General features: G+C 40.4%; 4 protein-coding genes across 8 annotated transcripts in view; 1 reads left to right on the top strand and 3 right to left on the bottom strand.

Annotated features, from left to right (window-relative positions):
* The window catches only part of LOC148338416 (uncharacterized), an 8,997-nt gene extending 2,709 nt beyond the window's left edge, over positions 1-6,288 (bottom strand). For all 4 annotated transcript variants that reach the window (XM_088294767.1, XM_088294770.1, XM_088294771.1 and 1 more), the window contains exons 1-6: positions 3,681-6,288; positions 3,295-3,414; positions 2,971-3,010; positions 2,421-2,836; positions 1,576-1,744; positions 1-1,490 (exon numbers count right to left, since the gene is read on the bottom strand). The exon at positions 1-1,490 is cut by the window's left edge and continues 1 nt beyond it. In XM_088294767.1, coding sequence (XP_088150893.1) covers positions 1-1,490; positions 1,576-1,744; positions 2,421-2,474 — 1,713 coding nt within the window. In that variant the 5' untranslated portion in view covers positions 2,475-2,836; positions 2,971-3,010; positions 3,295-3,414; positions 3,681-6,288. The remainder of the gene's footprint in view (positions 1,491-1,575; positions 1,745-2,420; positions 2,837-2,970; positions 3,011-3,294; positions 3,415-3,680) is intronic.
* irg1l (immunoresponsive gene 1, like) lies at positions 2,825-6,152 on the top strand. Its single transcript, XM_088293494.1, has 6 exons — positions 2,825-2,842; positions 3,057-3,111; positions 3,221-3,408; positions 3,705-3,797; positions 4,074-4,279; positions 5,223-6,152. The coding sequence occupies exons 1-6, from the start codon at positions 2,825-2,827 to the stop codon at positions 6,148-6,150; spliced, it is 1,488 nt and encodes a 495-aa protein (XP_088149620.1). The 3' UTR covers positions 6,151-6,152.
* Positions 6,289-6,292: 4 nt separating the features above from the next.
* glod5 (glyoxalase domain containing 5) lies at positions 6,293-10,152 on the bottom strand. Its single transcript, XM_088294772.1, has 4 exons — positions 9,804-10,152; positions 9,561-9,716; positions 6,956-7,111; positions 6,293-6,875 (listed from the first exon to the last, which is right to left on the bottom strand). Exons 1-4 carry the CDS (start codon positions 9,858-9,860, stop codon positions 6,732-6,734), a joined length of 513 nt encoding a protein of 170 aa, XP_088150898.1. The 5' UTR covers positions 9,861-10,152; the 3' UTR covers positions 6,293-6,731.
* A 1,820-nt stretch (positions 10,153-11,972) lies between these two features.
* On the bottom strand, positions 11,973-19,913 carry rlim (ring finger protein, LIM domain interacting). Of its 2 annotated transcripts, none has more exons than XM_088294521.1 (4): positions 19,732-19,913; positions 18,331-18,557; positions 15,438-15,542; positions 11,973-15,345 (listed from the first exon to the last, which is right to left on the bottom strand). In XM_088294521.1, exons 2-4 carry the CDS (start codon positions 18,497-18,499, stop codon positions 13,619-13,621), a joined length of 2,001 nt encoding a protein of 666 aa, XP_088150647.1. In that variant the 5' UTR covers positions 18,500-18,557; positions 19,732-19,913; the 3' UTR covers positions 11,973-13,618. The 2 variants fall into 2 exon arrangements, with proteins under 2 accessions (XP_088150647.1, XP_088150648.1); XM_088294522.1 differs by lacking the exon at positions 19,732-19,913 and adding an exon at positions 19,486-19,719.
* Between the last annotated feature and the right edge of the window lie 1,125 nt (positions 19,914-21,038).

Here is a 21,038-nt window from a genome sequence, read left to right as displayed (position 1 = left end):
TGCAAATCTAAACCAGGTCCACGTTGCCCATACTGCCATGTAGACAGACGCGACGATTGACCCAAACTGGTTTGCTTCTGTAACTTTCAGACGACTGATATAAGCCTGAATGACAGCGCCAGAGATGAGGACCCAAGGGACGGTCTGATGCAGGAATGAAGAATTTGTGCCGTGTATGCTTGCATGAAGAGCAGACAAAGCCGCAAGCCCATTTGACAAGTAAAACAGAGCATCTGACGCCTGTTCCGTTTGAAACGGTATTTCTGCTTTCGCTTGTTCGGACCTGCTCCAGTTCAAAACTTTCACCAGCTGGGCAGCAGAGATTGGCTGTGGTCCAACAGGGATAAGTGACTTCTCTGCAATGGCGTTGATGAGCCGAGAAAATGTGCCGTAAAGTGAAGTGGCGCTAAAGACGGTGCAAGCCAGACCGAAGACTATGTAATGGTGACTGAGGGGGATCTGAGGGGTTGTGGAGACGGTGAGCAGGACAAAAAGCGTGTTATGGAGCAGTTCCAGAACATCCATTTTCAGGCTTCCGCAAAAAAGCACCAGCGAGGCCACCACAAAGAACCAGTTCCCGAGCATCTGGTCCCTCCCTGACGTGACTTCGGTATCCTCCACGATCAGAACAGATGCCACAAACTCGTTCCAAGCCTTGATCAGCCAATAAGTGGCATGAAAACCAAACTTAGTCATGTGGTAGCAATCTTGGCGTCGATGGGAGTAGTAGCTGGAAAAAAGCTGTGCACCTGAGATGATAGACACCCAAGCAACTCCCAAACCAAATGATTTCATGAACCCAAAACTGTAAAACGCAAAGATGGATGGTGCCACTGTGTCACAGAAGAAACCCAAAGCCATGGGCTCTGCGTACTTTGTGTTTTTCTTTTTTTCTGTGCCGGGGCTCTGGGCATGGGCTGAACTGGCAGTACCAAGCAGGAGGACGTTAAAGAGAGGTGTCCCGAAGCCTTTGAGGACTAGACGTTGAGTCAGACCTTTTATAAGCAGTGCCGCTGAGCCGTAGATGGCAAATATCAGGATGAGCAACTCAAGAATCCCGGATACCACAAGAGCCCATGCACCTGACACAAGAGCTGCTGCTTCGAAAATTAAAGTGGCTGTGATGGCTCCAAAAACAAAAGGCATCATGTAGTTGACGGTGGCTGAGCAGAAGGCAAGGAGAGCTGAGAGCAGGATATACGGGATGAGACCAGCAATAGCCGACTCATTTAAGGACAGACATATATAGCAAAGTGTGCTCTCCATGGTTGCATTCAATTGTGTCAAGTTGGTGGACAGAGAAACGTTGCTTGTCTGTGGCGCGGCGGGGGTCCCAGATAATGCGCCAAAGTAGATTCGGGAGGCACCATAACTTCCCCAAAGAGCGGCGTAGCCAACAAAGGCAGTGCCACTCAGATGGTCATATTTTCGGAAGGACAGCAGGCCTGCCACCAGTTGACAGATGCCGCCGATTAGGATGAGATGCACACCTAGATGAACAAAAAGTCACTTGTCATCAGTTTGCTTTACAAATCACTAGTTATGATATTTCGAGACATTAGTTTACTGCTCCACCTGCAAGTATGTTCTCCAATCCTTGTGGTGCAATGCCGGAGTGTGCTGTATTGAAGTTCTGTAGAAGTACGAGGAATGCACTGATTCCATTTGATAGCATGCCTAAAACTCCGGGCTCACTGTAGAAACTGGCTGGGAAACCATTGATTGACGTCATAGTTTTTATGATCTGTTGAGATTGGGAGAGCGGGAATACAACAGGTGGCTACACAAAATCACTAATGGATGAATTGCAAAACTAAATGTGCAAATACACAAACCAGGATGTCAAGGTGATTATGCAAAAAATCTTAATTGTCTGGAACAAGAGAGTGGATAACCTTTTAAGTGTTTTAGTAATTTACAACAAATTAAAAAAAAAAGAAGTCTCTAATTATATGGACTTGGCCCACTTTCTTTACAAATGATCACAAGCTTTTTTGTTCCAAAGTACAGAACAAATACTTTGTCTAATGTATACGGAAAAAAAATCTTAAATAACAAATTGAGCAAAAGCTTCCAATTAAATGAGTACTGCTTTTGAATGATGGTTTTGATAAACACTTATGTGCTAATCATTTCTATTGCTGTGCGTGAGTTTGTGTAAAGGATGCAACTTTTGGAAAATTGTAATAAATTCTGGCAAGATCCATTGAACAAGCAGCAACTGATCTCTTGGGCTTATCATTTCTTTATAATAAATTTACCCAGAGTAGTTTTACAACTGAGGACATATCAATGAATTATTCTTCCCCTGAGAGACCAGTTACATACCGTACAACATGCAATTAATAAAATTGGTTTATCATATTAATAATTAATATGTAACAAAAATTAAAAATATTTAAGAGTTATCAAGGTCTTACCTTGGGAAGATGTTCTGGGGAAATAATGATCTTCTCCGACTTCGAGGCATGCATATATAGTATAACTTCTTGAGGGTGGGTGGGTTTGATGAGAATTCCCAACACAATACGCTAAACACAGTGCAACCTGAGAGATGGTATCATGAAACTCCGACGGAGTCCCACAACTTCCTCTTTTTCTTTCAAAGAAGGATAATGCTGGGATGCACACTGTCAAAAGGCTTCCTTGAACCTGATAATATTGTCTTGTGGAAAATACACGATCTTCCTTGTTCCACTTTCGTCACCATTGTAAGCCGTTGACTATATAAGGATGGCCCCCGCTCCACTTGGAGCATCCGTCTTCATCTGCTGACTACAAAGCTGCGACAGAAGAAACTTAGAAGAAACGCCTGACTGAAGCCATGAGCTCCATTCTACAGGTACACATACAGACACAAAATTTTTAATCACAAAACAATTGGTTTGATTTTCTTATGTTTGACAAGACTTATATATATATATATATATATGTATATATAGTATGTGGCACAGATTTCCCAGTACTCACCTGTTTAACATCCAAGCAGGAAAATATCATCAGGCAACATCTGAAACAAATAAAATCCATGTGACCAAGTATATTCATCTCTGCAGAAAGCCGTGAGACCAATGTGGGCGGTCAGACGACTGCATAAGTCAGCAGTAGAGGGTAAAATCATAGCCAGAAGCTTCTTTGCAACATTGTCCAAAGTCCTTTTTTTAATTTTCCTTTAACAATCCTCTGCTTCTTCTTTTTTTTTTTTTTTTACGGCATGTAGTCTTAAAGTACCCCTCCCCTGAGGACACAGTCACGGCGAGTTTTGGAAAGTTCATCAGTCAAGTAAAGCCTCACCACTTGTCCTCTGTAGTCCTTCATCGCAGTAAGAGGATGATGCTGGATAGTATTGGAGTTGGTCTCCTTGGCAGCACAACAGATGTGTTTCAACTGGCACTGCAGCATTCCCAGGTGAGGCTGGGGGGGGGGGGGGGGGGAAGAAAGGAGAAACTTAAATATATATATTTTTTTAAATGACATAGGAAATAGAGTGGCATGCGGACAGACGAATTCAAAAGTACTTTGGGGTAATCCATAGTTATTACATTGTGATAAATGCCGTGGCCTTTTGTAGTGAATGTCAAAGAACCGTATTAAGCAACTGAGGAGTGATGAGCCAAATTAATCATTCTAAGGTCTTTTGCGCGTGTGTGTTTGTGTCACTGATGACTCGAGCTGTTTACCCGTTTCCATCTTGCTCCCTCCAGCTCATGTACGCCCATCATGACGTCAGCTCTGTCTACGGACGCGAGGGCAACAAGCTCTCGCCAACACTGGCGGCGTTTGTCAACGGAGTGGCGGTGAGCACGACCAGCAGCAAACGCACAAAAACACCAGATTAAAATGCAATGAGGGAAACAATTTACACAAGTTGTTCATGACACCAGAATGACTTCACTTAACTAAATTTCCAAGTATTAAACCAGCAAATAATATTTGGCTTCCTTAATAAGCCACCATGAGCTGGAGCTGGCATTTGAAACCATCATTTTCACTATGATTCAAGTTTCCTCCACACTCAGAAATAAGGGCCTGGGATTTGAGTGCTATTTGATTATTACTCACCTTTGATACAGACCCACTCCATGGACTTTGATGACACATGGCACCCTGCCACTCATCCCTCCGGAGCAGTGCTTCCTGCTGTGCTGGCTCTCAGCGACATGATGCCTGCCAACAGCAAGCCAAGTGGTCTGGACTTCCTGCTGGCTTTCAACGTCGGCATTGAGATCCAGGGACGGCTCATGAGGTTCTCTAATGAGGCTCATAACATCCCCATGAGGTGAGAGTGTTGAAGCACTCCTCAAATCAAATAACTGCTGTTTCTACCATCAATAAAAAGCTTGTTTCCTAGGGAAGTGTTACATTTTATACTTCGAAAACAGACAGTGGTCGATATTGAGTGTGATCATCTCTGTTGTTTTCTACAACATGGCAATGCAGTGAATAGTAACCCAAGTCACTCACGCTATTTGGACATATAGGGCAAAATTTAGTCTAACTGTGCACATTTCTTTCATTTGGTATTTTCCTGGACAAGAGCAGGTAGAAAGAATTGTTTGCGCCGTTGTGGGAGAGAACACAGCCAGCGTACTTCCTGGTAAAATGAAGGCGGCGCCATTCATTTCCTTTAAATTAATGGAGGAGAGACATGCACAGTCTTTGACAGTGCAGAAATCGACACACTGGAGTGAAGTCTTATCAGAAACTGCAAGCAGACTCTACTTTGGAATGATGTACAGTTGACCTGGGCGATCACAGATCACCGCTTTCCATCCTGACCGTTTGTGCCTGTGCGCTTAATGAATTTATTTATACAAGGATTCAGAGGGTTTGATGCATGCTGTGTTCATATTTATGAAAGAAATACGATGACTCACACATCAGCAAAGTGCAGAATTTTTCTGCCCGTGGTTTTATGAAATCCACCAAAATCGCATTACGCCACCTACGCCATAACTTAGACCTGCTTATAGCTGCTCTAAGATCGAGTCTACTTTGTCACCAACTTGACAAGTGGGTCTGGTGCAAGTAAAATAAAACACCCTCGGTCCGCCGGAATGCCCTGTATGGCGCAGGGCTGTCTGCCAAAACTCAAACACGGTAAACTGGACTTGCCACGGCACGAACATGAAGATGCACGGGTTTTTACACCAAGTCCATGTGCGCCTGTCTGTGAAAATAGACCCCTAACACGCTTGTATTTGTGTCTCTGCTCCAACCAGGTTTCACCCTCCCAGTGTGGTGGGGACAATGGGAAGTGCAGCAGCCTGCGCTTGCCTCTTGTCGCTGACTCCGTCGGAGTGTAGTCACGCCTTAGCCATCGCTGCTTCTCTCTCTGGAGCCCCGATGGCTAATGCTGCAACTCAGTCCAAACCCATGCACATAGGCAATGCATCCCGCTTGGGGCTAGAGGCTGCTATATTGTCCTCACAAGGACTTCAGGCAAGTCAGCTAGTCCTGGATGCGGTGGAAGGAGTTGCTGGTTTCAGTGCTTTCTACAAAGACTACGTGCCACAGCATTTGGAATCACCGAACCATGGCGATTATGTGTTCTTGCTAGATGAGCAGGATATAGCGTTTAAGCGCTTTCCTGCACATCTGGGCATGCACTGGTTGGCAGACGCTGCGGCCTCAGTGCACAAGAACCTTGTGAGTTTAGGTCCTGGCGTCGTGTCTCCAGCTCACATTCAGGCCATCCTGCTCAGAGTTCCCGACTCCAAATACATCAACAGGCCTTTCCCACAGTCGGACCACCAGGCCCGCCATTCTTTCCAGTTCAACGCTTGCAGTGCCCTCCTGGATGGCGAGGTGACCGTGCAGTCCTTCAGCCCTGCGGCCATGACTCGTCCTGAGCTCCTCCAGTTGCTAGGACGCGTCCGCGTGGAATATCCCCATGACAACCCAGCAAATTTCGATCACATGTATGGTGAAGTCCAAGTAGCACTTGTTGGGGGAGACATTCTGAGAGGGCGATGCGACACATTTTATGGTCACTGGCGCAAACCACTGACCAACGAGAGCCTGAGAAACAAGTTCAGGAATAATGCAGGAGCAGTGCTTCCCACAGATAAAGTTGAGAGACTAATACAAATTGTGGAAGAGATGGACAAACTTAATGACTGTACTCCCCTTCTCTCACAACTGCAGTAAAAATGCAAATTTACAGCTCAAACAGAATGTATCTCGATGTACATTATAGAGGAGGGGGGGATTTTACAGATTGTGAAGAAGTACATACATAGAATGTTGCAATATCAATAGATACACAATAGCTGCAAATTATTATTTGACTTTATACTGTTTGTCAAACAATGATCTATTTATGTGTTACTTCATGACTACAAATGCTTTGCTTCTATTATATTAATATATCTATTTGCAACCATGATCAATAAATCAGCATTATCAGTTGTCATGGCGATTCTTGACGCTCATTCGGAACTCCAATATAAAGGATGAATGCAAATTGTTTAGCGTGCGAATTACAATGAAAATCCCCCGTCTATAAATTAGATACGCAAATACAAAACCACTGTACAAATCAAAGGCTAATTGTAAAACTTTTGTGCGGTTTGTTTCTGATGTGTAAGCAAATGCGTTTGATTACAATTATCATAATTGCAATTCCAGATTGGATTGTACAAATAAAATTAAATTGCTGCACATTGAGATCATAAATACTTATTTCCAGATTTGTTTTCATATATATCGAAAAAAAATAAGAGGCCATATTATGAAAATTCTTGTGATGTTTCTCGCTGATAATTGGACACTTCAATGAGATTGTTATCTGGATCTCGGAAGTACAGGGAGGTGATTGTCCCGACTGCTCCCGTCCTCTCCACCGGGCCCTCCTCGATCTGCACTCCGCACATCTGCAGATGTGACAATGTCAGAAATAAGTACACAAAACAGCTACTAACACAAAATAATTCTATATTATAGGTAAGCATACCTTCAAGTGTACCACTACAGTAGTCAGAGGGGTTTTGGTGATGAGACACAAGTCTGCAGAGCCTGGAGTTGGATGCTTAGCTTTAGGCTCAAACTCCTTGCCGAGCTGGTGAAGGTTCAACTTCTGATTCCCAAAGCCCAGAGCTTTACGGTCTCCCTTCATTGGTGAAACAAAAAACGGCATCAGTGGATGAGGAATGTAGTCCACAGTAATTAATTAATTAGTGGAGGATCAAAGCATGCAGACATGTGACATGTAATGAAATCCTGCCATCTAGTGGAGGTGTTAGCAAAATTCTTTCAAAGACATGGCTTGACTGGCAAGCTTTGTACAAGGGACACTCATATAAGGAACGTGATTTGTTCCCCACACGAAAACGACTGATGAGAGCGCAAGTGAATTTATCCCGTGAGCTGATTGGCTGCGTGAAATGACAGCCTCACCTATCATCTTCCTTTGTTGTATCTCGCCAGTCTTGTCAATTTTAATAAATGAACAGCACTTTAGAACAATGTTCTGCTCGGAAACTCAAAATGTTATTCAAATGTGCCATTCAGTTGGTCAAAGTTGAGCCAGTTAAGTGGATAGTAAACAGGATCGCAGGATTCTAGTTAAGGTAAAAAAAAAAAAACAATTGGATAACAATGAAAACTTTAACAGTTATTAAACAATCCCTCGTTATCAATTTCTACCGGACTTGTAGATCACGTTCATCTAAACTCACAGTTTGCAACGTGGTATTATTTCTTCATTTTGCATTTTTAAAGTTCCTGTTTTTGTGTAACACATATCTAGAAGTTTGGGAACCATCTCGGGGATGTTGCAAAAGTGTAAAAGAGCAGTACCAAAAAAAAAAAAAAACCTAAATAAATAATAGATAAAAAAAAAAGGCAACCTCTACTCTTTCAATTTTCACGGGTTCTGGTCTACATAACCGCGATAACGAGGGATTACTGTTTCACGAAGAACACAGATAGTTTTACTCTGTAGACTTATTTGTCGTGTTATAATGTAAACTTTTGTTGAGCAGGTCTGTGATTCGCCACTAGGAAATGGAGCTGTTGAGTTTTTTTCCTGTTTGTGTCTTCAGACCTTTTGGTAGCAACGGGTCACTTGTTTGTTTTCTTTTTTGGTTGTGAGGTAATGTTTAGCTAAAAAAAAAAAAAAAGACGATTTGTGTTGAGTATTTCTTCTTTCTGAAGGTTTGTACAGCTGCTATTTGGCTGAATTGTACTGTATTGGTGTTTGCACTCATCTTGGGAGCGCGACAGTGAAACCACTTTAATTACTATTCCTAGTCCTGAATTAGGTTGAACATCCTGTTTTGTAAAGAAGCTTCAAAAAGTGTTTTTTCACCTTTTGCTAAGACAAGGCCACTATTTTCACCTGTTTCTTTTTGGGAAGACTTCTTTGGACATCAGCATGTGACAAGAATAAAATTTCTTTCTAACCAAAATGGCTGTGTCAGAGAAGTTTTTTCCATCACCAACTCTGCCATGCTCGGCGACCCATCCGGAGGGAAGCTGAGCCAGACCCACACATCAACAACAAAATATATCACACTAGTATGCTACAAATACTAATGAGTTAGTATTAAGTTATAATTTAACTACTGAATACAGTTGTTTATGTAACATGGGTTCATGATAGTGTACAGTACACCAGAACCGGGCACGTTTGGCCACACGCTAACCAGATTTACATGGGGACTTTTTTGTCATTCTAATCAAGATGGAACATAATATAATATAATATATATATACACATTATATATATATATATATATATATATATATATATATATATATATATATATATATATATATATATACATATATATACATATATATATATATACGATTGTTTTAACATTTTAATTTACACGACACCATTATAAAAACGAGTTATCAGTACTTTCAAACAAGTTCTTATGTCGCAGACGAGCTCTGCAAAGAAGCTGCCATTTTAAAGTGTGTATGCAACAACGTCACTATGCATTTAAGTCAAGAAAGAGCATGCGCACTCCGGAAGCAGTCTGGCTATTCCGATGGAAATATTTACATGACGTATTCTGATTGAGGTGTTTATATGGCGCATTTTCATTCCATTTGGTCATTTAGATCCTTTATAATTGTAATACTTGGCTCCATGTAAACCAGGCTAGTGAGTGACTCCTTGATTCATTCAAATTGGTCAGTAAAAGGCTGACAAATATTCAATATATGTTATATTGTTGAAATGTGGTGACTGATTTGGTGGGGGGGGCGCAGAAAAAACACGAACAAAAGTCCGGAATTACTAAAAAAAAATATATAGAAAAGGGGGGGTCCTCTTCCCATTGCTGGTGTACCCCGGTGCCTGTTCTTGGTGCTTTATGAGCATCTTTGACGCCATCTCGTGGCATCTACACACTTTTACAAAACCCTTTAAAAGGTGGCAGGTTATTTGTTATTGTACATTCCTCCTATTCATTGTATATTGGGAGGGGAAAAACAACTCAACACCGCCACCTAAAGGTCACAATAAGTACACACACTAAAAGGACGATGTTGACCCAATTTTCTCACTAATGCTCCGTTCGAAGATCAATATTCCCGCGACATACCTTGAACGTGACAAGCTCCATTCCCAAAACTGACGTGTAGAACCTGATGGTGTCCGGCACACTTTTTACAGTCAACACTAAATGGTCCAAATGACTCACTTCTATTGGACACATCCCCTTATGTTTTACGGCTTCTTGCGTTCGAGTAACGTCTTTCTGAAAGAAAACAAAACATTAATCTTACGTTATCGTTTCTCCTCGAAACACCGGGAACACATCTTCATTGTAACGGCTGTTAATTACCTGAAGTATAAACCTCCGGAGGATCCAAAAACGACTGGCAACTCTTTGCAGTGCCATGATTGCAATGGATAATCGTTTTTGCACTTCCTTGTTGCTCACCTTTGCAGGACTCAACGTGGTTTCATTTTAACCCATCAGCCGTTGTTAACATATTTTCGTGGTTGTGCAACTTGATTCTATATGGTATTTTGAGAAGAGGGCATAATCAGTGACCTGCTCTAAATTGAGAACAAAGCACATTTGTGTGAATTCTTTTTAGAAATATACTACGGGAATACTGACGGGTGATGTGTGGCGTGCATTACAAATTTACATACGCGTTTAATTTCACGACTGCATTCAAAACTAGTACATCTGTCTAAACCTACGAGTGTAATTTTAACACGTTCGAATTAAAAAGTGTAAGAGTGTGCTTACTTTGCCCCCTGCTGTTCCATTTGAGGATTGCATTGAGTTTGTCAGTTTGAAGACGGAAGGAGTTGCAGGATCTTTACCTTGTGCTGTCTATTCTTGAATTACAGGTTACAAGGCAAAACGCTTTGTGAACAATCTCGTGTATTTTATGTAATTAAGGACACGGCGTACCCTACCTATCCGTACATTTTCACGTAATCCTTGATTTGGAACAATGAGTAAATGCTGCAGTGCTGAATATGGACGGGGTGATGAATTGCATTTCAGTATCAGCGTTAACGTTTAAGGACCTAACTAGTCAGGGTATGATAAAACAAGGACAAAAATGCAAAGCACTTAAAGTGAAATAAATACATGCAAGTTTACAAATCATATTCAATATTCAGTGAACCCCCTCATTGTCGTGGTTATATATATATATATACATATACATATATACATATATATGCATATACATATATACACATATATATATATATATACACATATATATATGCATATACATATATATATACACATATATATATGCATACAAATATATATATACACATATATATATGCATATACATATATATATACACATATATATATACATATACACATATATATACACATATATATATACATATACACATATATCTACACATATATATATACATATACACATATATCTACACATATATATATATACATATACACATATATACACATATATATATATATATATATATACACACACATATATACACACACATACATACACATATATACATACATACATATATACATACATACATATATATATACATCCATATATATACATCCATATACATATATATACACATATATACATACATACACATACATGCACACACATATATACACATACATATACACATACATACAAATATATATATCTACATGTATATATACATATAAATATATATATATATGGGCCGCTGTCTTTTGAATGTGGAGTTTGCATCACCTCATGCTTGTGTGGGTTAAATACTCCCACTTCAAAAATCATACGGGTAGGGTTAACTACCGAGAGACTTGCCCTTACGTGCAAAAAGGAATGGGAATGGTTGTTTGTATGTGCCCTGCAAATAGCTGGAAACCAGTCGTGAGTGTATCCTGCTGCTCGTCAGTCAACTGGGATGAGCTCATGCTCACCCGCAACCATAATGAGGACGAGCGTGGTCGAAAATGGATGGATGAATAAATACATTCCACTGGAGAGCAGGCTGGTTGAAAAGCAGCTAACGACAAACAATAAAACGGGATAGAAAAAGCAGCAGTTCACCTTCAGAGGACTGTACCCGTGCATTCCTCATGACGTGATTGAGCTGCATTCATGTCACAGTGTAAAAACCATCACGGAAGGATAAAATGTGAGCAATGCCAGTTTCACGTTTTCTAATATTCACAAACGTGATACCTACAATGCATTAGTAGCGTAACTTGTTTAATTCAGCAGTTAGTTTCCATTCAAACCCAGTCCAATTGGGTGCATCACAGAACAAGGCCAAACATGGCACAAAAGGGAACATAGTTTACAAAGTTTATACACAAGGTTGTGGTGTTCAACATTGACAAAATCTTGAATTCAATTTCTTGTGGGCTGCAAAACAAAGAGTAGTAACCATGGCAAAGACATGGATGAGTAGAATGATGCCCTGTGTTCCTGTTCATCAATAGTGCTATGAAAGATGACATTTCCTCTAAAATAGAAATTTACTTCAACACATGTAATAATGCAATAAATCTTTATTTAGGATTTCAGCCATTGACAATAGATTTAATAATAGCATACAGTAATATAATTATTTGTTGTGTGTACTTTGACTTTTGCATGTATTGCACACTGTAATGGGCATGTGAGGCTGAACATTTTGACAGTCTACAAGAACCTGATCAAGACTGAAGCGAGATGATGGGATTTGTTTCACACACGGTCGATTTCAAACACGTAAAACTCGGGATTGCAAATGGTACTTAAGTTTTGTAAACAATTGGTATTATTCTATCTTGAGTTGAGAGGGTGAAGCCATGTTGCATTTTGCTGGGTAACCCTAGCAAAAAAAAATCTGATCATGTGGGGATGAGAGGAGACCCACATATGATCGATGGAGGAAAAAAAAAAAATGGATTGCGCAACGTCTACGTAAAAATCCAGGAACCTTTTACGAGCAAGCCATTGACAGAGATACCAGGCATGTTAAGCTTTTTAGTACCGGTAAAATGGGAAAATTAACATGTCATCAGCATGATTTCAAACAGATATGTACAACCAACAGAGATGTCTTTTATTCCTGGTATCAACGTAATTAAAATTTTAATAAATTTTTTGATGGCCAAATATACACAAATCCACAAATTTATGATTTATTTTGTATTTTTGTAACCTCTTCACCCCATGTTCTTTTTGCCGGAACAACCATCTAATGAACTTTATAAAACAATTACACATGTACATTATGCCATCGTTAATACACATGGCAGCGTATACACGAAATGGCAAATCAACAATGTCCTCATTTTGGTCATAACAAATCACTGAATAAAATCTTCCCAACACTAATCCCAGCTCTGTTCAAATGTAAATTAGGTGTTGCTCTGGTAGACAAAAACATTGGCCAATAAACCCCTAATCTCATAAATGATTTACAATCCAAAAATAAGACCACTGATACAAAGCATGACTCAAAATTATTTATACAAGCTTATTTACAGCTAATACTTTGACCTGGAGTAACTGAACTGTACCAACACACCTTATGGCATATAAGGCATTGTTTAGGAGCTAATAAAACTGGTGCAGTTTGAGCTGCTCCAACTGCCTGCAGATGCACAGCTTTTATAACCAGATGGTTTTCTTGAGAATAGTGGCTCTCTCTCTCACACACACACACACACACACACACACACAACTTCACCCAGTGCAAAAACAGAATGGTCAGTAAGGGGTTGATTCAAACAGCATGCATGGTGCGTGACTAACTTTGGAAAGGTGGAACTAGTACTGTAAGAGTCAAGTCAATGGATTGACAGGTTTGTAGGGTCGAGACTAGGGTTGCAGTGGTAAACCAATTTCGATGCACAACAGTCTCCACTGGATAATATAACATATTATTTGTTGTACGTGATCTTTTGTCTATGACTGTAACTAAAACCGACATGTTCACACTTGGCATATAATGAAACCAGAATACCACAGCAGCCGTAACCTCCGCCAGTGTCAGCGTGGAGCAACCCAAATCAAACTGGTGACTACCTCAAGATAAAACTTGCAAATGGTATGGATGGCATAGATTTCAACAAAGACTCTTCTCTTTAAAGTTGTTAATGAACTTGGGTTATTACATCAGTTATGTGTGGACAAAGAGAACTGTTCTGAACTACACTACGCTTTCTCGATTGGTAGACACCAGAACAGCCCTGCGACAAATGGGGCAGGTGGAGTTTTCCGACAGCCAGCGATCGATGCAGTGTACGTGATACTCGTGGGAGCAAGGAAGCTTCCGGAGCTTGTTTCCCTCCGCGTACTCCGTTATACAGACACTGCAAGTCTTCAAGGCATCACTCTCGCCAAAGTTACGCATGGCAAGGTTGTCAATCTGTTCTTTGGTCAGCCCTTGGGGTTGGTCCTCATCTTCATCATTTAATAGAAAGAAATGCGCCAGTCGAAGAAGCGGCAACGAGCTTGGCTCCTCGAGGTTGATAGGGGGTCTGGGTCGAGCCCGGCCACCTGGGGTTGGAGGAGTGGTGGAAAGTCCTTCATCCATATCGGTCTCATCTGTCCTTGCCCTGACACTGGCAGCCACGGCGGGTTCATCAACAACAGGAGCAGCAGGAGTGGTAGCGTCTGAGTTATTGGAGTTTTCAGCCAAATCCGCAGGTGCATTGGCTCCACGGTTAGAATCTGAAGAATCGGAATCTGAATCCATGAGGTAGCCGAGCTCACCGAAGCCTGTCATGATCTGTCGAATCATAGACTGTAGAGCCATTGAGGTCGCCTCTCCCAAACCTGCATCCGAGATTCTGCGGATAGGGATACGAATAGTGCTGACATAGGTCCGCACACCGGCACGCTCAGAGCGAGAGAAAGTCCTACGAAATCCACCGCGCTCACTTTCATAAAGAAATGTGTTGTTTGAGTTCTGTGAGCGTGAACGGGTACGACTGGCTATACTGTCCCTTTGGCGATACTCGCCTGGACGCACACGACGCACCTGGAGGTCAAGCATGATAGTTGGGGGCCGTCGCCCAGTTGCACCCCCTTCAGCTCCAGTTTCTCCTTCATGAGAAGCAACGCTTTGGGTCTCAGGAGTTTGTTCAGTTTCAACCCTAGGCTGCTGAATATCACTCTCACCAGCACTTTGTCTAGCAACAACATGCTGTCGAGTCCGAGAACTACCCTCTACTTGAGGCGCAGGTGGAGTGCTAGGATTTGTGCTGGGGCCTTGCGCTGTTTGAGCAAAGCGGGGACTGGGGAGCTCTTCCAGCTGATCTAAACGGAGAGGGGAGCGGCTCCTGGCTGTACGAGCCCTGGTTCGGCATGGTTCTGAACTGCGGCTGCGAGCCCTCCTGTGTCCTCTACGTAGAGACACAGAAAGCGTAGGTTGAACTGGCACGACAACTGGTGAGCTGGGAGGTTCTACATGCATCTCATTCGAAACAACCACTTCCTGCTCAGGCTCAGGTTCAGGCTCAGGTTCAGGTTCAGGTTCAGGTTCCGGTTCAAGCTCAGGCTCAGGCTCAGGCTCAGGCTCAGGCTCAGGCTCTGGTCCTGGCTCCACAATGACAGCCATCTCCTCAACAACTGGTTCTTCTACCACTCCTGTCTCCATGAGAATGGGTGGTTCAGCATTTCCCTCCACTGATTGAGACTCCGGAGCCTGTTGCTCTCCTTCAGCAGCAGCCTGCTGCTCTGCTAACGTGCGATTCACGCTGATTTCCAGGCTGAAGCGAAAGTCTCCACTGTTTGGGTTGGTCTGACTCACTGCCCTCCATGATTGGTTTCCACGATGACCAGTCCTGGTTGTGTTGCCTGTGCGCCTCACAGTGTTCAGCCATTCCAGGAGACTATCTCCATTAGCTGGATCTTCAGAGGTTTCTGGTTGTTCTAAAATTATAGACATGTGTCGAAGTGTTTCAGGTCAATCACTGTTTTATCAATTACATTTTAAATAAAAACAAAAGAAGTGTTAAACTTACCACTGGGATCTTCTACATTTTCGGTACTGGGCGTGTTACTTTGCTGCTCTGCACCATTTTTGATATTCTGAAGTCTACTGAACAGCTCATCCTCGGTCGCCTCTCCTGAAAAATAAAAACATAGATTGCACGTTATCAAAGAGAAAACAATGTGCTCTGTCTCACATTGTAATTCCCTTTCTCAATATCAATTGGTTGTAAATTCATTTAAAAAAAAAAAAATCTAAGCCACTAACATCCCCATCGTTTTGCACTAAAAACTAATGTTCAGTCGAACTGGCAGAAGTAAGAATGCAAAACCTTTTATTGACCTCAACAACAATAGAATCATATACTATGAACAAAACCCGCCTGTACTGTATTTGCCTTTTGTTTATCCTTTAAAGGCTCACCGTTTTTAGAGGTGCCATATGGCAATAATATCACATAGGCCGTAGAGTATTTTTCAAAACATTATCCAAAAAAATGATCCAAAGAGCTGTTTCCCTAAAACACAGCAACAGGACAATTCTTAAGACCTCTAGACTTACCAGGGCATGCCACTGTCCAGTCAATGCCCTCGCCTCGCAGGGGGATGCGCTAAAGGATGCTCCAAACTTACACTCTCTCTCCCACTGTCCTGGGACACAAACGGATTGGTGTCTTCAGTAGAGCGCGAAACTTGTGGTATTTTCATCATAGTGTGAAAACCACGCTTCCTGAGCTTAATGCTCAGCACAGCATCTTCCGATACAGGCAAAAAAAATATTTAACTGATTGCGGAGAGAGAGAAAAAAAACATTTCTGATGATATAGTTGACTTTAGATGAAGTCATGTAAGCGACTTTCACAGCAGAGAAAATATCCTAAGTTCATTGCAAGGGAACTATAATACAAGTATGTTAACATCAATCTCCACCGACAATCTTAATTAATAAGCAAATCTGTGTCACAAGTAATCTAGGCTATTTTAGATATTTGGACATAAAGACAGGTGCAAATCAACATTGTGAGACAAATGCTAAAATTCCCGTACCCCAAACATAAATACTTCTATGTTCCACTTAACAGTTACATAATGTAGCAAAGTCTCTCACACAGGTTGGTGCACATTATGACAGAAAAAAACCCTCTTTAATAGTGATTAAAGGGACTAACACTTATATACACAAAACATCTCGGAGTTTAAAAGGTCAAATTAGACAGCTGTCACAATACGATTACTCAAAACAGGGCTGCACAGTAGATCTAAAAAAAATATCAATCTCGCAATAATAGCCTTATGTAGTGTGCATATTCCAAAGCCATGCAATAATTGTCTTATGGAGTTGAAAGCTTTTCTCGGAATTTGACCAACCAGATGCAAACATAAATGTACATAGCCATCCAACAGTTGACATTATCTAGTGTATTGACAATGAATTTGCTAAGAACACACTGAGATTTCTTATTTTGTCAAAAAAAAAAAATAATTTAATTAGGCAATAAAATTTTAATTTCTTGAGATACATGTTAAATATCGATACCGCTATAGTCTACATCCATTTGCATGTTTTCCAATATCGTGCAGCCCTAACTTAAACATGAATTCAATAGGACAACACTAACACTGGTCAACAGCAAGTTTTCAGAGATTGCTTTATGTGTCCCTAAACATTGTGACTAAGATTTAGAAAAAAAAAACTTTCTTGTAGCATATCAGGTTTTATAGAATGTTCTTTTTTTTTTTTGCTTAGGTTTCTAAGTTTGACCTAAAAAAGCCTGCGCTATACAGATTTGACTAGACGTACTTTACAGCTATGACATTTCAGAACAAAGTTCCACCTGTTGCTGAACATAACCATTAATTCATAAATATATTACTATATTATATATTATATTTATGTTAGATAATGGATGGATGGATTTTTTTATTATTATTATTTTACTATTATTATTATGAAAACACGAGGTGTTAAGAGAAAAAAATTAGGGCAGATTTGGGAATCAGTGAAATTTCATACATAATCAATATCAACAACAAACGTGAATCCACTGTGTATTTTATGTACCATAATATGGTCACTAGGGTAATGCAACTGACGCCACAGAAAGTGCAAGAATGAGCAACAAGAATGTGGTATTTTGTCGATAACAATAAACGTGAAGCTACATTTTTATGTGGCTATTATTAACAGTGTCCTCCAGAAATACAGCAAGATAAGGGCGAACAAATATGAAGTGCATGAAAATATAGGACTCACCATGACATTTTATCGAGAGCCGCTCGCCGCATATTGTGCAGAGCGGGATTCGGTAATGGTCTGTTTTTTTTTTTTTTACTCATTTTACTAGCTTGTGGGTTTAACGTAACACGACCAAGACAATGAGTATCTTGACATGTGTCAAGAGTCCGTCATTAACTAATGCAACAGAGAAAATCCGGTCAGTTTTCAAAATCAAATATTTATTTATTTATTAATATCACAAAAACCTAGCATTTGAACCAGGGGGTGTACACTTCTCCTATCCACTGTATAGGCCATGGCCCAGTATATTTCGATGACATCTCGTCAGTGTGTATCCAATCTGTCAATTGATGCTGCAGTCAAATTGGCAGCTATCGCATTCATATGTTGATTTTTATTTACAAATGAATGTGGGTATCTGTTTGTTGCTTTGCTAAATAACCACAGTAAACTGGTCCCCTTGTTCTGGGAAATCTGCCACTTTAACCATGTAGTTTAAATCCAACCATTGACACCTAAACCAACATATTACTTACTCGATACACAGAATTAGAAGAAAATGTGAAGCAGCCTAAGGCCTAGTTTTGAATAACATATCAGAAGATAAATAGATTTGCTTTTAATCACATGTTGAGCTGACCCGAAGTCAGAGAAAAATAACTTCCCATAAAATCAAAGCCCATTACCTGGGGTGCCCAAAAGATTGTTGTCCCGCATGAGACGATAGTCCTCATCACTGAGATTGTTGACAAACTGGTAGAAGGCTTCTTCTCTGTCGAGACGATCGAGCTGCCTCCTGCGCTGTGACTCTGGCTGGTCACTGCCGCTCTGCTCTGAACTGTCAGACCCTTCCATTGATTCAGAAGGGAAAGAAGTTTGGGAAGATTCTCCAGTCTCCAGCAAGATTTAGAAGCTGCGTGAAACACAATAAATTTATGTAATAACATTTTAAGACAGGGTTATTACATCTTAATCCAAGTTAAATTAAAGACTTTTTTTTTTTTACTTGTTTTTTAAATTATGTTCAAGACCAACTTCACAATATTCCCAAGGTCCTATTTTGTCCAAAATTAGTTAAATCCATAAATGACACTATACGGTCTTAAGAGTTCCCGCTATCAGAACTATGGTATGTTACGAGAAGATGCATTTGGCAATTATTTTTTTTGAGATATCCTACTAATCACGTGTTAACATTATGTAAGACTTTTGAGAGAGATGACATTTGAATGCCAATTAAAGCGTTGTATTTAGATTCAGGAATTCCGATACTTTTTAAGACTAAGAATTCTTGGCTGTTGTTAAATGACAAATGTGGATGATTCTCAATGTTAAATAGATTACATCTATAAAACCCACTGTAATTTATCCAGATTTTTTTGTCGGGTTTCGGTTGAATATCATTGTCATGTGTAGTACAGCGAAACTGCCTGGCCGTCCTATGGAATAGACACGTGTATATAACAGATTGAATAAAAAAATTCGATTTTAAAGGTAAGCCCTTTATGAATAGAAAAGTAGAACTAAAAACAAAATGGCATCTAGTTTGCGTTATTGAACACCGACGCTATTGTTGTACCCGGTACGGTATACCTAATGCAAATAACGTGCCGGAACCACTCGACGGCCGTTTGCCATTCATAAATGAACTTGTAACGTGATTTATTGGCCTAATTGTCGGACACGTAGAGGTAAATGGCTACAGGAGCTAAGTGGCTTCAATGCTAACTAGCGGAGTAGCAACTAGCTGTGTAAGCATCAAATGGGCCTTTCAATTAACGCTACGAAGGCGATCAACTTCACATTGACGTTAATATCGCCAAATTGTCGTGGACACATACCTGACAAGGTCGATCGCAATTGTAAGACGGCTGACAAAGCTCCAATAAATGTTCAACAACGGGATGGGTTTGTTCCAAGTCCATAAAGTGTAGTGTCATCGATAGCCACTGTTGCGCTAACTAAGCGGACGGCAGCTAGCAATGACGTTCTCAATCAGTACTCCGGAATCAGGACCGAATTAGTTCGCTAAAAATAATACGAACAGAAAACATAAACGGCCTCTCAAAATGTCACTAGTATGTTACCTGTTTGATGATGACAGTATGATATGATCTTAAGTCCCAGTTGTTCTTTCAATAACCTTTAAAAACGATTGACTGTAACGCCAAGTGCAGTTTCAGGAGTCCATTTTGTTTCTTTTGAGAAAGCTACAGTGGGCTTCCGCTACATTGGGATTCCCCGAATTCAACCTCACAGGTACATCTAGTGTCATTACATGGCTAGTTTAGTCCGTCGACGCACGAACCAATCAGAGAAGGCGTTGCCTGATAGACTAGATTCAGGACATACTATTCAATCTGAGGACGTGTTGTTTGTTTTGAACCGAATCACTCAGTTCGACCACAGCGTCACGTCGTGGTATACATGCAAATTACTGTCGTGTGACACTAAATACGCTACACGGAAATGTTTCTGTTTTCTGTTAATCCGCCAGTAGATTCCCGTTAACATCTCTTAAGATTCCAGTTAAAATCAATGAGCATGTGAAACCAAATCTGTGCAACCATTCGAAATTTGGCACGTTTGTAGTGACTCAATTATCCAAATAAAATTTCATCACAAACTCCCTGTGAACAATTTTGATCTTAAATGTATTTTCCTGTATTTGTCATTAACGTTGAACTGCAAGAGGTGATGTGCTACGTGACGAAATTCATGTATTTATTGTTAAATCTAAGATGGGATAGGCACCAACAACCCCGCGACCCTCGTAAGGAGAAGCGATTCACATAACGGATGGTTTACGATTGTCCAGTAGGAGTACTGTAGTCTACTTTTTAGCCCTGTTGTTCCAAGTTTTGACAAGTAGGGGCGCTGTGTGCATGGTCTCCAACATTAATTTGACTATATCTATCTATCTATCTATCTATCTATCTATCTATCTATCTATCTATCTATCTATCTATCTATCTATCTATCTATCTATCTATCTATCTATCTATCTATCTAACTGTCTGTCTGTCTACTTGCCTGTCTGTCTATCTATCTATCTAGATTTGTATTTCCATGCAAACATTTGTGCAATTATGACTTTACCACTGCATTAAAATTGTTTAAATATACACAGTGTCCGTTTGTTTAGTTTGACAGTAGATTTCAACAGCTTCTACACTCATTATCCTACATTGGTTTACCTTACTATTGTACAATTGTACACCAAAAATCTTATCTGACAAGGTGTTATGATATGCAACCTTAATGGATTAACAATATTTGAGTCAAGTATGCAAACAAAATCTGTCGATTATTTTGTTGACTGGGGAAAAAAACATGCAAATTTGCGTATGTAGTCTTTCAAAACTCTTACTCTGAAGAAAAAAAAAACTGTCAA

Source organism: Idiotropiscis lumnitzeri, chromosome 4 (assembly GCF_059441095.1).
Source record: "Idiotropiscis lumnitzeri isolate Australia: NSW breed Sydney's pygmy pipehorse chromosome 4, RoL_Ilum_1.0, whole genome shotgun sequence".
Taxonomy (NCBI): domain Eukaryota; kingdom Metazoa; phylum Chordata; class Actinopteri; order Syngnathiformes; family Syngnathidae; genus Idiotropiscis; species Idiotropiscis lumnitzeri.
The sequence above is the reverse complement of the archived record's forward strand: the minus strand, read 5'-3'. Positions and strand labels throughout refer to the sequence as shown.

Bases quoted from the DNA above. Each gene is read 5' to 3' on its own strand.
- glod5 (XM_088294772.1), bottom strand. From the start codon at position 9,860: ATGGCACTGCAAAGAGTTGCCAGTCGTTTTTGGATCCTCCGGAGGTTT. The intron at 9,717-9,803 runs GTAATTAACAGC...GTTTTCTTTCAG, and splicing joins TCCGGAGGTTTATACTTCAG to AAAGACGTTACTCGAACGCA. The intron at 6,876-6,955 runs GTATGCTTACCT...TCACATCTGCAG, and splicing joins CTGTAGTGGTACACTTGAAG to ATGTGCGGAGTGCAGATCGA.
- rlim (XM_088294521.1), bottom strand. From the start codon at position 18,499: ATGGAAGGGTCTGACAGTTCAGAGCAGAGCGGCAGTGACCAGCCAGAG. The intron at 15,543-18,330 runs GTAATGGGCTTT...TTTATTTTTCAG, and splicing joins CAATCTTTTGGGCACCCCAG to GAGAGGCGACCGAGGATGAG. The intron at 15,346-15,437 runs GTAAGTTTAACA...CTATAATTTTAG, and splicing joins AAATGTAGAAGATCCCAGTG to AACAACCAGAAACCTCTGAA.
- irg1l (XM_088293494.1), top strand. The intron at 3,112-3,220 runs GTAAAATCATAG...TACGGCATGTAG, and splicing joins GCATAAGTCAGCAGTAGAGG to TCTTAAAGTACCCCTCCCCT. The intron at 3,409-3,704 runs GTGAGGCTGGGG...TGCTCCCTCCAG, and splicing joins TGGCACTGCAGCATTCCCAG to CTCATGTACGCCCATCATGA.